This window comes from Macaca mulatta, chromosome 7 (assembly GCF_049350105.2).
Source record: "Macaca mulatta isolate MMU2019108-1 chromosome 7, T2T-MMU8v2.0, whole genome shotgun sequence".
Taxonomy (NCBI): domain Eukaryota; kingdom Metazoa; phylum Chordata; class Mammalia; order Primates; family Cercopithecidae; genus Macaca; species Macaca mulatta.
The window spans coordinates 170,164,628-170,181,325 of NC_133412.1; the positions used below are offsets into that span (position 1 = coordinate 170,164,628).

At 35.7% G+C, this 16,698-nt stretch overlaps 1 protein-coding gene across 6 annotated transcripts in view; it reads left to right on the forward strand.

Moving 5' to 3' along the window:
• VRK1 (VRK serine/threonine kinase 1) overlaps positions 1-16,698 on the forward strand; it is an 85,516-nt gene that overhangs the window by 58,736 nt on the left and 10,082 nt on the right. For all 6 annotated transcript variants that reach the window (XM_015144442.3, XM_077938010.1, XM_077938008.1 and 3 more), the window contains 3 exon segments: positions 616-736; positions 1,019-1,077; positions 5,048-5,226. In XM_015144442.3, the coding sequence (XP_014999928.1) occupies positions 616-736; positions 1,019-1,077; positions 5,048-5,226 (359 nt within the window).

Sequence of the window (16,698 nt, forward strand, 5' to 3'; positions counted from 1 at the left end):
CATTTGTGTTCTTCTCTCTTGCCTTTTCCTTGCAACCTTCAAAGATAACCAAGAAGGTGGTAGTGGTTCATTCAACTGCAATGAGGATTTCTTTTTGGTTTTATTTAGTTTAATTGGAATGTTTGTTTGTTTTTGTATTTTTTCTCAAGTTTCTTATGTATCTACAACTTTTTAACAGCTCACTTTTATTTTACTACCTGTTAAGTTAGTTTATTTCCTCAGCAGTCATTTCTTCTGTGCTCAAAGCTGTGGAAGAACTCAAACACCCAGTTCTCTGGGCCTCTTAATAGCATATAAAAATTGTAAGAATATCTTCAAGTTTTCCAAAGGCAGTATTGAGTCTATCATTGTTTTATTTCTAGAGTAACAGTCTCTGCTTGAAACCCTAAAATTTACCAGTTTGAGTTTTAAAGTAGAAATTATTAATTGGAAGTAAATTGGGAGGTAAGCTATTTCTTTTATACTGTCCAATACCTAGGTGAAATGCAGTCAAAATTTTATGATGAAAAACAGACTGTGGAGTTGACTTGTTTTACCTTATTACTTTATATATACTTTAAATTATATATTAAAAATTATTTCAGTCTACCTAATGTTCTTCTCTTGCATTTGTAGCCCCATCAAGACGTGGTGATTTGGAAATACTTGGTTATTGCATGATCCAATGGCTTACTGGCCATCTTCCTTGGGAGGATAATTTGAAAGATCCTAAATATGTTAGAGATTCCAAAATTAGGTAAAGGAAAACTTAAGTTATTTCTAGCAAAATCATGATAAGCCAAATGTTTTTAGTCACAGTTTCTTGACAGGAACTATAGTTTCAACTGATACTGATATAGAAATAAGAAAGTACTTGTTAAACAGTAAGGTTCCTTGGTCTTTTGTTTAATTTAGAAAAATGTCTGTAAGCATATTTAGGATGTAGCACAATATTGCTTAATGTGCTATGTATTTTTATTTCATATTAATAACATGACGTCAAGCTTCAAACAGTGACTCATTCTTTAATTTTTAACAGATATAGAGAAAATATTGCAAGTTTGATGGACAAATGTTTTCCTGAGAAAAACAAACCAGGTAGGAAAACACTTCTTCAGTGTTAATAGGGATTTTGTTTTCTGGGGATAAAAAGGCATGGTATCCATGGAATAGCCCTTAATGTAAGATGTTAGGTGGTGACCAGGCATGGTGGCTCACTCCTGTAATCCCAGCACTTTGGGATGCTGAGGTGGGTGGATCACGAGGCCAGGAGATCGAGACCATCCTGGCTAACAGGTGAAACCTCATCTCTGCTAAAAATACAAAAATTAGCCACGCGTGGTGGCATGCACCTGTAGTCCCAGCTGCTCAGGAGGCTGAGGCAGGAGAATCACTTGAACCCAGGAGGCAGAGGTTGCAGTGAGCTGAGATCGCACCATTGCACTCCAGCCTGGGTGACGGAGCGAGACTCTGTCTCAAAAAAAAAAAAAGGATATTAGATGGTTTGTTAAATGAATACTTGAGCCTTATTCAATTTTATTCAGTGCTTTTAGCAAAGGAAGCAAATTTCATTCATCCATTAAGCTAGTAAGTATTGAGGCTTTATTGTGCACCAGGGACTGGGGGTACATCAGGGAACAAAACAAATATCCCTGCCCTCATGAAGCTAACATTCTAGTTGGAGGAGTTAGATAGTAAACACATGAGCAAAATTTGTATGTTCCCCTAGTTAGTACTGTGGAACTAGAAGAAAACAGGGCATAGAATTAGGGGGATGGAGTTGGGGTGGGTAGTAAAGTAGCGAGGGGGACTGTAATTTTAAGTAGGCTGTCCAGGGACAGCCTCACTTAGGAGGTGATATTTGAGCAGTTGTAGGAAGGAGGTGAGGGAGGGAGTGAGCTCTGTAGAAGTCTGGGGAAGAGAATTCTAGGCAGAAGGGACACTAGTGCCCAGGAGATGCGAGGACTGTTTTTATAGGTAATCATGAGGGCTTTGGCTTTTACTTCAAGGAAGAGTGTAAGGTTTGGATTAGAAGAGTGATATGAACTGTTTATCCTGAGGGGAAAGGTCTCCTGCTTCTGGTGTAGGGATGGACTGCCAAAGGAGCAAGGATGGGCCTAGGCAGAAAGCAGGTTAAGAGGCCACTGCAATAACCCGTGCAAGAGAAGTAGCAGCCAAAGAGTGAGAATTGGTCAGTTTGCATATATTCAGAAGTCTTTCTAAGCCTTTGCTCAGTTGTCTCCTTTTCAGGAAGGTCTATCTACCCTGACCTTATGCTATTTAAAATTGCAGCCTGCTCCCCATATCAATAAATACAATGTGGATTTCTCAGAATTATGCCTTGGACCTCATAGCGATCAGTAGCCTCTCCCTCGTGGCCTAATGAGTCACTTACCTTAATTTCCAGTACCAAATATTTGTGTTTAAAATTTATAGAAATGGAATAATACAGTGAATGAAATAGGTAAAAATCCCTGTCCTCATGAAATTATGGTTTACTTCTGTTAGTGTCCTTTTCTTTCACTCAGTAATGTATTTGTGAAATTCATCCCCATTATCGCATGGTTTTTTTTGTTATTGTTGTTGTTATGTTTTTTTGAGATGGAGTCTCACTCTGTTGCCCAGGCTAGAGCGCAGTGGCACAGTCACAGCTCACTGCAGCCTTGACCTCCTGAGCTTAAGAGATCTTCCCACCTCAGTCTCTGAAGTAGCTGGGACTAGATCTTCCCACCTCAGTCTCTGAAGTAGCTGGGACTACAGGCACACGCCACCACACCTGGCCAATTAAAAAAATTTTTTTTGTAGAGATGTGATCTCACTATGTTGCCCAGGCTAGTCTTGAATTCCTGGGCTCAACCAGTCCTCCTACCTCAGACTCCCAGTATTGGAATTGTAGGCATGAGCCACTGCACTTGGCCCTATTATTGTATATGTTTAACAGTAGTTTCTTCATTATCATTTCTATAAGGTATTCTACTGTAGTTACATACCATTATTTATTCGCTCTTAGTTCATCTCTAATTTTTGGCAGTTGCAGCTTGCCAATTATACATACAGATGTATAGTCTACCTGCAGTTGATTTTTGGGTATTATTTGAGGAGGGGTCATGTATCTTTCCTATCCCCATATTTATATCGACCCAGCAACCTTCCATGAAAAGACCATTCTTTTCCTTTGTTGTCATATTTGTCATCAATCAAGTGTGGATTTGTGGATCTGTGCATCTGTTTCTGGACTCTCTTTTTTCAATTGTTCTTTTTGCCTATTCTTGGACCACGCTGTCTTAGTTACTGTAGCTTTATTTTAAGCTTGGTATCTGGTAGTTGAAATTCTTTAGCACTGCTTTTCTTTAACTAGACTTTGCTACTTTGCTATTCTTTGCCCTTTGCATTTCTATTTAAATTTTAGAATCACCTTGTCAGTTACACACACACTCACCCACCCCCAAGTTTGCTGGAACCTGGGGATTGAATTTGACTCTGTAGACCAATTTGGGGAGCATTGACATCTTTATACTGTTGAGTTTTCCAGTCCACTTGTACGGTATATCTTTTATTAAATTTGGTCTGTCTCAATTTCTCTCAACTGTGTTTTATAGTCTTCTTTAGGAAAATCTTGCTCATCTTTCATTGTATTTGTTGCGAAGTATTTGATGCTATTTTAAGTCTTTTCTAAATAGTTTATTTTCCAATTGCTTTTTGCTAGTCTATAGAAATAGGATAGATTTTTATATATTTACCTTGCATCTTATGACCTTGCTACATTTATGTACTAGTTCTAGTAGTTATTTGTAGATTCTGTAGGATTTTCCACATGTAGTATTATGTTGTTTGTGACTAAAGTCTGATTTGCATCTTTTGTTCCACTCTTTATGCCTTCTATTTATTTTCTTATTGTATTAGCTAAAAGTACACATAACTATTCTATTATACTGAAGGGACATGGCAAAAATGGACATTGTTCTCTCCCAGGGGGAGCATTTTCAATGTTTTATCATACATGGTGATAATTGTTTTAGTTTTTTTTGTACATCTCCTTTATCAGATGAAGAAATTGGAAGTTACGTACTGTTGTCTGTTTTTTTCTCGGTATATTCCAAGTATTTAGGAATAGTGCCTGGCACATAGGAAGTGCTTAATAAATATTTGAGTTAATGAATGTGTGTGTGCACGTGCGTGTGTGTGTGTGTGTGTGTGTGTGTGTGTGTATAGAACTGATAAGATCTCTTGAAGGACTGGTGTGAGAGGAAATGATTCAAGGATGACTAACTCAGATTTTAGCTTGAGGAGCTAGAAGGATGAAATTCTCAGTAACTGAGACAGAGAAAACCTCAAGTTTTAGGGATAGGTCAAGAGTTTAGATGTGGGTTTGTTGGAATTAATGGTGATATTTACACATCCAAGGACCAATATATGAATGGTAGATATACAAGTCTGGAGGTTGGGGGAAAGGTCTGTGTGTGAGTCATTAGCTCAAAAATGGATTTTTAATGTTGAGAAGTGTTGATCTTGACTAGTAGGATTTCTTTTTTATGGTGTGGTTCTGTCTAAGTGTACGGTAAACCTTTATCATTTGGAAGCTGATTTTTCTCTTTTATGGGAAAGCCAGACCTTATTTCTTTCTTTTTTGACCTCTTTTTGGTGTGTTTTATTTCTCTATCTGCTATAGAGCTAATGGCTTTGATGGCAAAAACAAATTGGCTGTGATATTCATTGTATTTAAGGACATTTTACTTTCATAATCTTTAGATCCCTTTGTATTATAACTTTAATACTAAAATAGTTATTTTTATGAATATTTAAATCTTAAGTTCTGTCTTGTTTCTTACAATTACAAAAGTGTGTTTTATATTATATCTCAAAATACTTTTTTAATTTCAGTTATCTGACAATTCCTGAATTCAAAAGCATACTTTTCATTGAAGTGATTGAAAAAAATAGGTATCTTAACAAGATGTGTGTTTGCATTCTAACTTTACTATAACCATGAATTGTTTTTTTAGAGGTAAGAGCGAAATATATTAGATTTGTGATTGAAAGTTATAAAATGATTGTGTTATTCTTTTAGGTGAAATTGCCAAATATATGGAAACAGTGAAATTACTAGACTACACTGAAAAACCTCTTTATCAAAATTTACGTGATATTCTTTTGCAAGGACTAAAAGCTATAGGAAGTAAGGATGATGGAAAATTGGACCTCAGTGTTGTGGAGAATGGAGGTTTGAAAGCAAAAACAATAACAAAGGTGAATTTTGTTATCAAATTATTCTTTGGTTTTGTGTTTATAATTGCAACAAATACTATAAGAAAGTATAGCAGTAGTTCAATGAAGAAAAAGAACAGATTGCATGGCAATTAAGGCAAACTTTTTATAATACAGAACAATGTGTAGAGGGTTGTAGAAAAATAGTTATTTATATATTTCTTATGTTTGGTAGCAAGTTACTAAATTTCTGAAATGATTTTAACTTGAAATACTGATACCTGACAGAGAAATTTTGATGGTGCACTGAATTCATAATTTATATGTTCTTTTCTCCCAAGTCACCCCTTAGGGTTCATACTGTCTCGGTTGTTTCTTATTTGTGGATATGGTCATAGTTTTACCAGTTGAAAACGGGTATTTGAAAAATTACTATTTGAAAATTTCCTTGTTTGTTGGTGTGGTACATTTTACCATTTGAACATTATTTTGCTCTGTGAGGAAATATCATTATATAAAGCTTGTATCAGCATATAACGGCATTAATTGTTTGGAGAGAAATGTTAAATAATGGCCGGGCGCGGTGGCTCAAGCCTGTAATCCCAGCACTTTGGGAGGCCGAGACGGGCGGATCACGAGGTCAGGAGATCGAGACCATCCTGGCTAACACGGTGAAACCCCTTCTCTACTAAAAAAATACAAAAAAACTAGCCGGGCGAGGTGGCGGGCGCCTGTAGTCCCAGCTACTGAGGAGGCTGAGGCAGGAGAATGGCATAAACCCGGGAGGCGGAGCTTGCAGTGAGCTGAGATCCGGCCACTGCACTCCAGCCTGGGCGACAGAGCGAGACTCCGTCTCAAAAAAAAAAAAAAGAAATGTTAAATAATGAACTTTATGATAGAAGTATTATACAAGCATGTAAAGAACTTCTGGCATCACTTTAGATTTTACAGGTAGGCATTAACTTACTGATTTGCTATTGGTTATTTTTCATAATTAACTTATTGATAAACTTACTGATTTCCCTTATAATCTGAAATTATTTAATACAATGTGTTAGCTATTTTTATATGAGGAAGGAAAACAACTTTTAGAAGAAAAATTTTTTTTACATTATTAACTATTTTTACTGTCATTAACTTTACAAATTCTAATAGATTTCTTTGGAAATCTCATATTCCGAACTGAGAAAAAGGGTTAAAACAGAATTTTCTCTCTTTAAAATCAGAAGCAGCATATTTAAAAGTTTTTATCTTTTCAATTAACAAAGGAGATAGGAATTTTGAAATTGTACCAAAAATTTGACTTTCTGTGCCAAATAGCAGGTCTCTGTAATTTCATCATAGAATCTGAAATTATATACCTGCATCTACATACACTTTTTTTTCTTTGATAAATTTTGTCTTAATTACATCTGCTCCAGTTTTGTGGTCAACAAGTATGCTGAATGCTGCATCCATGTTTGAAATGAAGAGGGTAAAATGGAAGCCTGAGTGGAATTTTTTAGTAAGGTATTGTAGTAAACTTACTTTTCGCATACATGCATAAACAAGCAGAGTGTTTCTTATTGCTCAGGATAGATTTCTCTGCGTTAATATTTATAGCGAGCTTGTATAGTGTTTTTCTCTAAAATTTTGTTTTGTTGATTGAGAAGTAAAGATCTCTGCTGTTATGTGAGAACTTGTCCAGAGCAACCACCTCCCCTGTCCCAACCCCCGTCCCCCTGCCCCCGCCCCTACCTTCCTTTGCAAATCCCTGTTGTTTGGACCTACGTGCTGGAGAAAATTTAGTTTCTGCAGGTTGGCTGACTTTACAGCTGAGTAGGTCAGTCTGCTGCAGAGCTAACATCTGTGACCTTATAATTCTGTTGTGTCCTTGGATAGTTCAGAAGGCTGGAAATTTCCTGTTGGATCATCCCTGACATGTATAAAGCTTCATTTAGGGGAAAAAAATGAATACTAAGTTGAACAAGTTGAACTATTAGGAGGTTTACTTCATTAGTTTACTGCTTTTTGTACACTCATTGCTGACACAGGATTGTTGTCTGTATTACAGGGAAATTAATAAAAGTTAAGATGAAGTTAGGTAAGATCATGAGCTGCTCGATAGCCATGTTTTAACTGAAGTGAGTTATTAATTTTGTTGGCTTTTTTTTTTTTTTTGTAAAGTGAAAGGATTGAACCAGACCAGTTTTTTTCAAGCTTTGCTTTTCTTTTAAACTGCAGAACATTTTCTTCATATAAATTGTAAATGCTTTCATTGAAAACAGATAAAAGCAGAGTTCTGCTGGATGAGAAGTTGGGGGCTCCCTACAATGAAAAGCTTTCTCCTTTGAGAAACTAGCTTGCTGCTTCTGTTTTGCAGCAAGATCTATAACCCAGATGTCTTTTTTTGCTCTGGATGTCAGGAGGCTCAAAACTAAATATAATGCCTAATTCTACTACTTTGTTGATTTTTATAATTAGTACATTTGTTTCCTCTCTTTTCCTTTGTCATAATTTTTAAAAGTGTAAAGTGTATTTTCTGTGTAAGTATCAGACTCAGATCTGTTTTGGAAAGGGGTAGGTTTAATCAGTTTAATATATGTTTGTCTTTAGGTTCCTAAGAGATACTCTTTTCGGTAAAAACCTACAGGAATTGATGAACAGTGGAATGAAGCAAGGTTTCTTGTCTATTTTTCTTGCGGCCATGCTTGATTATGGTGCAGTATATTTGGAAACTAGAGTGAAACACGAATTTACCCACTTGGAAATGTTTTCTGCTTAATAATCAAGGAGCTTTATTTAAAGCGTAGAATTTTGGGATGACATAATCCTGAAGGAGAACAGAGAGATCAAGTATATATCTGCCCTTAAAAAGTACAAAGTCAATTATTTTTATTGTTGATTAGAACTAAACATTTTCAGTTTTTAGAATCTGGCAGTACAGTGCAACAGTTACTGGATTCAGTGTATACTCATAAATTAACATTCAACAATTATGTAAAAGGTCTAATTTATGTACCTGATCTAGGCTAGGTCTCTAGGGCTACGAAGATCAATGACATGTGATCCCATCCTTAAAGAATTCTTCTTGTTCCATCTGGGTTAAGAACAGCTTAATTTACTGGAAAGAGCTCAGCAAGTTAAAAGGACATTAACACCTCCATGAACTATTTTAGAGTTTTAAGTTGCCTGCCTAAGTCAACAAAAAGGGTTGTTGACTGGAATCTCATCCCTGGAAAGTCGTTGAGTAAGGTCTAGATCATGGCCTTGCAATTGGTATTTTATTTTTTCATTTTCAGACAGCCTATATTGTTGCTCCCTATGAATGATATTCACATACCTTTCTTTCCTTCTCTATTTTACCTCCTAATTTTTTAATTTTTTAATTTTATTTTTCTGGCTGCATTATGCTAATTGGTCTTTCTAGAGTTTCTCTTATTTAACCATTGTTAAATAAACCCTTGCTGGCACTTAGCCTGGAGCAGGGTACAAAGAGTTGAATAAGAGCAAAGCCCTTCCATTGCAAATCAGTAGCCTGCAGCTGCTCTGGTGGACAGCTTTCTTCCTTTCTTTCCGAGGGGATTGACCTCATACAGCCTTTACACCATGTAGTCTGTAGTTTCAGTCAGGGTGCCCTGAACGTACTCTCTAAATTTGGTGAAAATCTATCTAGCTGTTTTAGCCTGATACAGTAATAAAGATAAAGTGTATTGTAATTATATAAATTTAGATTGTTGAAGTTGGTACATTCCTGTTTTCTAATGGTTTGATCATAGTACTCTAGTTAAGTAGAGTCAGCATTTGCTAACAATTTTTTTCTTTAGGTCATTTTCAACTTCTCATTTAGCTGAATTTTGTCAAGTGGACTTTTTCGCCCTAAATTGTTAAGTGAAGTTGTTACATATGTATAGAAAAGTGCATGAATAAGTACACTTTTACACAATATTCACTTAAATGTCACCCAGATCAAGATATGAATCATTGCCAGAATTAGTTTTGCCATATTTGGGGAAATTATAGTAATGGTGTCATATATTACATACTCTTTTGTTTCTTTCATTTAATTGTATCTCTGAATTTCCATGCTGTTGCATGTAACAAAAATTTGTTTTTCATTGCTATGTAGTATGCCATATGACTATACCATAATTTATTGACGGACTTTCAGATTGTTCCAGTTTTTGGCAGTTGTGATAATGCTGTTAAGAACGTTATTTTAATTTTTGGGGGGAAGCATATACATTTATTTCAGATTGGGTCTGTTCATACTGGGGTTGCTGCAGCATAAGGCTTACTTATGTTGAGGGTTTGTAGATATGGCCAGTCAATTTTCCAAAGCTGCTCTCTCAGTTTAATTCTTATCAGTAGCATAGGGGAGTTCCAGTAGCTCACTGACACTAGCTATTGCATTATATTTAATTTCACCTATTTTGGTGGATGTGCACTGATTTGTTTATGGTTTTAACTTAATCTCCTTGAAAAATACTGATTTGAAACATTTTTGTATGCCTGCCAGCCTTGATAATCCTGTTTTTGGTGAAGTACATTTCAAATCTTTTGCCTATTTAAAAAAAAAAAAAAAAAAGGTTGGAGTTGTCAGCTTTCTTTTGATTTGCCAGAGTTGAATACTTTGTATGTATGCAATGTATGTGTTACACATATTATCTTCCAGTTGGTGTTTAATCTTTTTACTCTTAATATGGTATCTTTTGATGAATGGAATCTCTTCATTTTAATGAAACTCAGTTTATCAGTCTTTTTGTTTATGGTTAGTGCTTTTTATATTCTATTAAGGAATATTTTGTCTACTTAGGATCATGAAGATACGTTATTTTCAAGAAATTTTATCTTATCCATCACATTTAAGTCTGCAGTTTAACAGAAATTGATCTTGTGCATGGTGTGAGTCAGTATTTGTTTTTCTTCTTTTGATATCTAGTTGATGTAAACCATTTGTTGAAAAGACGATCCTGCTGGGCGCGGTGGCTCAAGCCTGTAATCCCAGCACTTTGGGAGGCCGAGACGGGTGGATCACGAGGTCAGGAGATTGAGACCATCCTGGCTAACATGGTGAAACCCCATCTCTACTAAAAAATACAAAAAAACTAGCCAGGCGAGGTGGCGGGCCCCTGTAGTCCCAGCTACTCAGGAGGCTGAGGCAGGAGAATGGCGTGAACCCGGGAGGCGGAGCTTGCAGTGAGCTGAGATCCGGCCACAGCACTCTGGCCTGGGCGACAGAGCCAGACTCCGTCTCAAAAAAAAAAAAAAAAAAAAAGACGATCCTGTCCTCACAGCATTGCAGTGGTAACCATAGGTATTTGAGTCTTTTTCTAGATACCCTATTCTGTACCATTGGCCTGCTTGTCCATCTTTGTGCCAATGCCACATTGTTTGAACTATTGGCTTCATAATGCTGTCTGATAGCATATATTCTCCAACTTCTATTTCTTTAGCATTGTCTTTGCTTTTCTTGGCTCTTTGAATTTACATATAAATTTTAGAATTGGCTTATTAGTTTCCTTAAAAATACTTCCGGGATTTTGACTAAAATTGCGTTTACTCTATAGAGCAATTTGGAAGGAACTGACATCTTCTCTTCCATAGACATAGTAGGCATCTATAGTTACTCACATGTTCTTCCATTTATCTCAGTCGTGTTTGTAGTTTTCTGTGTCTGTAGAGATAATACACAACGTCCATGTCTATTTTCTTCTAACTGCTTAATTCTTATTCTATTTTTTTATTGGATTATCTGTGATTATACAAAGTCCTTCCTTTATGTCATCTGGTTGTCAGCAATGTTTGGTCTGTTTTTTACTATTCCTAATATATATACGTTCTATAATGATTGTTTTGTTTAGCTGTGCGGTTTCCTTGCTATCTTTTTGTCTTTTAAAAAATCATTTCCTCTATTTTTTTAAAAAAGTGAGTATTTTTTAATCTATTTTTTAAGCCTTTTTTTAAGCCTCTGATGCATTTTATAAAATTTTCTTCCTTGGGGGAGGACTGTTTTCTTTCAGAGGTGGAGTCTTCAGCTATCTTTTGCATGTTATGAGCTTCTTTTTCAGTTTCTTTTCTTGTCTCTTGGTATTCTTTGTTGGCATGCTTATTCTATCTTTTTCATATTGGATAAGGATAGCTTTATTTGAATTTACTAGATTATTGTATTTGTGAATCTTTGACTTTCCCATCTTTGAGAATGTTCTTTATAGTTTGGATTTTAGGGCTTGATACATTGTCAATTCATTTTCTTTGCCTATGAATACATGTTTGGGGGTGGGGTCTGGTGAGCCATAGGCCAAATTTATCGGTCATTTTCCAGTATTTGCTTCTGTTCTCTGCCTACCCAGAAGAAGCAAAAATGTGAGTTTATTAATTTGGGATGTTCTTAGTGAATCCACAGTGAAAGAAAGACTATATTGGCGATCTCTTCTCCATGGCTTTAGTTCTCTATGTTTCTTATTTATGTTCTCTTTTCTCTCTGGTTGTGGTAGTCCCCTGTTTACAGTTGAAGATAATTAGTGATTTTTATTTTTCTACCCTCTTTCTCCAGGTTTCTTCCCAGCCAGGGAAGAAACAAAATTGCAGGTCCTGCTTTTGGGGAGTCACTGTGGGAGTAGGGAGGGTTTCCTCTTTTCAACGGGCTGAAGTCTTTTCTCCCCCAAGCTGCCTGACTTACATCTTCTAAATTGGGGACTACTGGTGAAGAATTTCAGAATGATGTTTGCTCACATTCTTGAAGTGTCTGACAGACTTCACGGTCGTCACTTTTCAAAGGCTATGCTGCGAAGCTATGCTGCTTCTGTTTGCTGCTGAAATACTTCTTAATTGTTATTTTGGGTTCATTACTTCAGATTTTAGGTGGAGGGAAGTTGTGAAATCTTAACCTCCAAAATGTCTCCACTCATTTTTTAACACATTTTAATTTGTTTATGTGTGTGAACATTTAGAGTTAATTAGAATTTATATCCTTTTCTTACAAGAGTAAACAGAGCTTGTTTTTACTTTTACCCTCTGAGCCCTCCACAAACCATCTCTCACACTACAATCATCTGGAATTTTTAGTTGTAGTTTTTTGTGTCATTTGTATAGTATGTATTATTATTTAGAGTTCATCATGAGTCTAACATATTTTGTGTTTTTTGTTTGTTATCCATGTCCTTTCTCTTGGCTTTATGTTTCAGAGTATATGCTAAATTTTTTTTTAAAGAAAGCTTCTGAATGATAAACTTGTAAACCTTGAGAAGTCCAAAAATATCTCTCTTTCCCTAGTTGAAAACTAATGTGGCTATATAGTTTTTAATAGAAGACATTGCTTTTTTGCCTTCTAACATCTGATTTTCCTGATGTTTGTTTTTTACTAGATTTCTGTTTTTTCCACTCTTGCTTTAAAGCTTCTTGCCTTTCTCTTTGTCCTGGCATTCTGCAGGTATCTGTGCGCAAGTGTGTGTGTGTTCTGGTTCGTTCTTACACTTTGTTTGGTTTTCTTTCTTGGTATTTGGTGGACCTTTTTCATCTAAAGGCTTAATGCCTGTATTAAACACTTGGAAAATTTATTTTCTGTGTATGTGAGGATTTCCTTTGTTTCCTTCTCTATTCTGTCCCTCTGGGACTCCTACCACATGAATCTGGGAACTCTGGAAGCTGGCTTCTTTTCTCCATGTCTCCTAACTTTTCGATCACATGTTCATTTTCTGTCCTTAACACTGTTCTGTATAGATCTGTGGGCTTCTTGTTGCTCATTTGTTACATCTGTTTTGTTTTTTGGTCATATTTTAGGGGTACTAGTTCTTTTTTTAATATGCCAGCATATTCTTGTTTTATTGGTAAGATAGCCTCTTAAATCCTTTGAGAATAGTAATTATGAGACTTTTTTATATTAACTGTTTTGGCAGAGGGATTGTTCTTTTTGAGTTTAATGTCTTTCTGTTTTGGTTCTGTGATATTGCTTAGATTTTTTTCAATGTTTATTGTCTAGTCATTTTTTTTGTTGTTGTTTGACTGATTTTAATAGTGTATACCTCAGTCCAAGTTGTAATACCTGTTTTCCTGTTAGTTTAATAGAATTTTCATTACAGACATCTACTTCCAGTGATTTCAGAAATGAGTGAAATTTGTGACCAGATAGCTTGTTTTTTGGGTGCCAGGACTCCCTGCTTCTCCAGTTTCTTTTTCTGGTCTGGGAGGGTCCATTAACACACAAGTACCTCAGATCATTTTAATGGAGGTGCTTGTGAGGCTGTGGGTGGCATCCTTAGTTGCATATTATAATAGATTCACCTGGGAGCTTTTAAGTATCCCACTATCTGGGCTGTACCCTAGACCAAGTAAATGAAAAGCTATAAGGGTGGGACCGTCAGGATTTTTAAAAAATTTCTTAGGTGATTTCATTGTGCAGACATAGTTAAGAACCACTGCATATTAAAATTTGCGTGTCTGAATAGCCTCTATGCAGAAAACAGCCCTTTTGCAAATAGGCATAGCAAATATTGGGCATTTTAGACTTTGCATTGTAGCATCTATCAACCCCATGACCAGCTTTTGCATGTGGGCAGTGATGCACACTTACTATTTTTTGATCTCTGTATATGTAAGTACCTTACTATAAGTGATACAGAAGGAAATTTGGTATCATATAAATGTCTTGAATGGTGCCCAGAAGAATTTCTTGAAGTAATGAAAGGACATGCTTATAAGAAGTACCCAAAATTGAGATCTCAAAGGATACTATTAGATTTATTTTTCTTATATAATGACCAGTTCTTTGGAAATGTTAAACATTTCTGTGCATGTTTTTTTGTTTTGTTTTTTGTTTTGTTTTGTTTTGTTTGTTCGTTTGTTTTTGAGATACAGAGTTTTGCTCTTGTTGCCCAGGCTGAAGTGCAATGGGACCATCTTGACTCACTGCAACCTCCGAGTTCAAGCAATTCTCCAGCCTCAGCCTCCCAAGTAGCTGGGATTACAGGCATGCACCACAACGCCTGGCTAATTTTGTATTTTTAGTAGAGACAGGGTTTCTCCATGTTGGTCAGGCTGATCTCAAACTCCTGACCTCAGGTGATCGTCCGCCTCAGCCTCCCTAAGTGCTGGGATTACAGGCATGAACCACCATGCCGGGCCTGTGTGCATTTCTTTTTAATAATGGATGAATTTTAAAAAAAAATTCTCTCTGTTGAAATAAGAATGTTACCTGTCTTGCTTATAAGATTGTTGTGAGGATTAAAAGATATAAAGTGCTTAGAACAGTGGCAGGCACATAGCAAGTGACCAGTAAATGTTAACTACAATATTATTGTTAATGCTGTTATTTCATCCGCTATTTAACTTTTCCCATCTTTCTAGTTTATTGATGATAAGAAAATAACATGGAACATTTTCATTTGAACCTTCTAATAAACTAAGATCTTATATCTTTAAAAGTTCAGTTTATTAAACAGGTTATTAGGCACGTGTGAATGAAGACTCGGTTATATTTCACTTAGTATGTGTGTTAAAATAGATTGTTTGGAATAGTGAACGAGTATGAATTGGTAAAAGTTGATTTTGCAGTGAAAGACAAGATGTTAATTACTGTGAAATGAAGACTAAAATGTAACTCCATCTTGTTAAGGCAGAATATAAACAAATTTTTAAAATAAGTAAAATGTAGCTCCATAACTTTTATTAAGAACATATAAGTCAAATTAATCAGTTTGTAGTTAACCTTTTTTTTCTTAAGCTAAATAATTGATACTAAAGGATAATAGGTAGTTGACGTAAAGCAGAGGATTCCTTACCACCAGAGAATTCTGTGTCTGCTATTTTCTGCCTGTGTGTTTAGGAATTAGGTGTTTTGTGGACATAAGTTTATTAAGGGAAGATCAGGTAGTATGTTTTTAATAGTAACTCTAATGTAGCCCAGTTTGTTCTGTAATACACTTGTTCATGTGTTGCCTTGAGATTAGTTAACTCCCCACCAGTATATATATATAGGTTTTGGTTTTCATTGATGTATTTATAAAGATTAGCCTCCTTAGTTTTTAGTATTATATTAAGTAGTTTTTAAAATCTTACATTTTTAATTATTGAGAATTCCTCAGAAGACTTGGTTGTGCTCAGTACAGGTAATAGGATATTGACCCTTTAAACTTTAGGTTATCACTCAGCATTTATGTAGTTTCTATATTCTTTCAGGACTTTTAAATTATTTTTTATAACTTTTGCAGCATGCCTGTGAAATTCATTTGTTCATAAATGATGGGACTAAAACTCAGAAGAGGCTAGGTGACTTGTTCAGGGCCATGAAATCATTATTATTGTGCATTTATACAGAAAGTTCAAGGCATCCTAGTGATTTTAGGCATAGGCATAAAATGTTAAAGACAAAGCATGACCTGGCCACTCATTTGCCTTTACCCATAAATTGTACTTTTGAAACATCTTAACTTTGCCAAAAGTTTTCGACCTTAATGGTGCATGTCATGGAACCGTCAAAGGAAAGCATGAGTGAAGTGGTGTCGCGTTGACTTTAACCCAGAATAGAATACACTGACATATTAGTCTTCTAGACTGTAGTTCATTGAATCTCTGGAAACAGCTTTCATCTTGTTAAGTGACTATACGTTTGATCATATTAAAGTTTCATGATCTCCTTGTAATATGAATGATGTTAGGATCATGAAAAGCCATTGCTGCCAACAAGTTGGAAGTTGAATTTACTGTTTTCAAAAGTGTCATGGGGAGATTTTTCTAGGTTGTGCTTGCTGTTATTGTGCGACATTTTGATGAAAGTTCTGAAGCATGTAGTCCTCTTGTAGATCATGTAATCAAGGGTTAGCTTGTTCCACAGCTTGTCTGCTGAGTGTTTTTTCTAGGAGAAAGGGTGACAGTAGAGCTTGAAGGCAGCTTTCCCTAGTTCTGTAGTAAGCCAAGCTGAAGGGACATACATGTGCTCTAAAATAAGTGAATAGACAAATTATGCTGACTTTATGAAAGCAGTGCTTTTGCTGAAAAAAATGTGTTGCGCATGGAGCAATCAACCCTGATAGCCAACCAGATAGTTTTTTTTCCCCCATTTATTCTGACAAAGTCTACGATTGTATCAGTATTTTCTGGCACATTCATGTAAATTACCTGCAATTTTTGGTGTGCTATTTTTGGATAGTTACAGTAAATTCTTAATTTTTCATGGTTTTGTAAGTAAGGGTGGGATAGCTTGAACTAGTGAAGAACATAGATATTCCAAACTTTGTCTGCCATATATTTAATCATATTATTTTGCTAACCTCGTTCCTTCAGACCTGTTAATAATAATTAGCAAAATTGCTTGAGTTGTACTTCCTGTCTCCAGAATAGATGACTAAAAATGTTGACAGGAGAGAGATCTAAATTTAAACAAGTAGACAACAACAACAAAATCCAGGGTGGACTGTGAGGTAATGTGTGTGTTACATGTACATATGGATTGATATTTCATAGAATGAATTTCCATGTTAGTGGGATTACACTGGACACTTATATAAGAACACTCATTTATGGAACCCTAAAAGGATT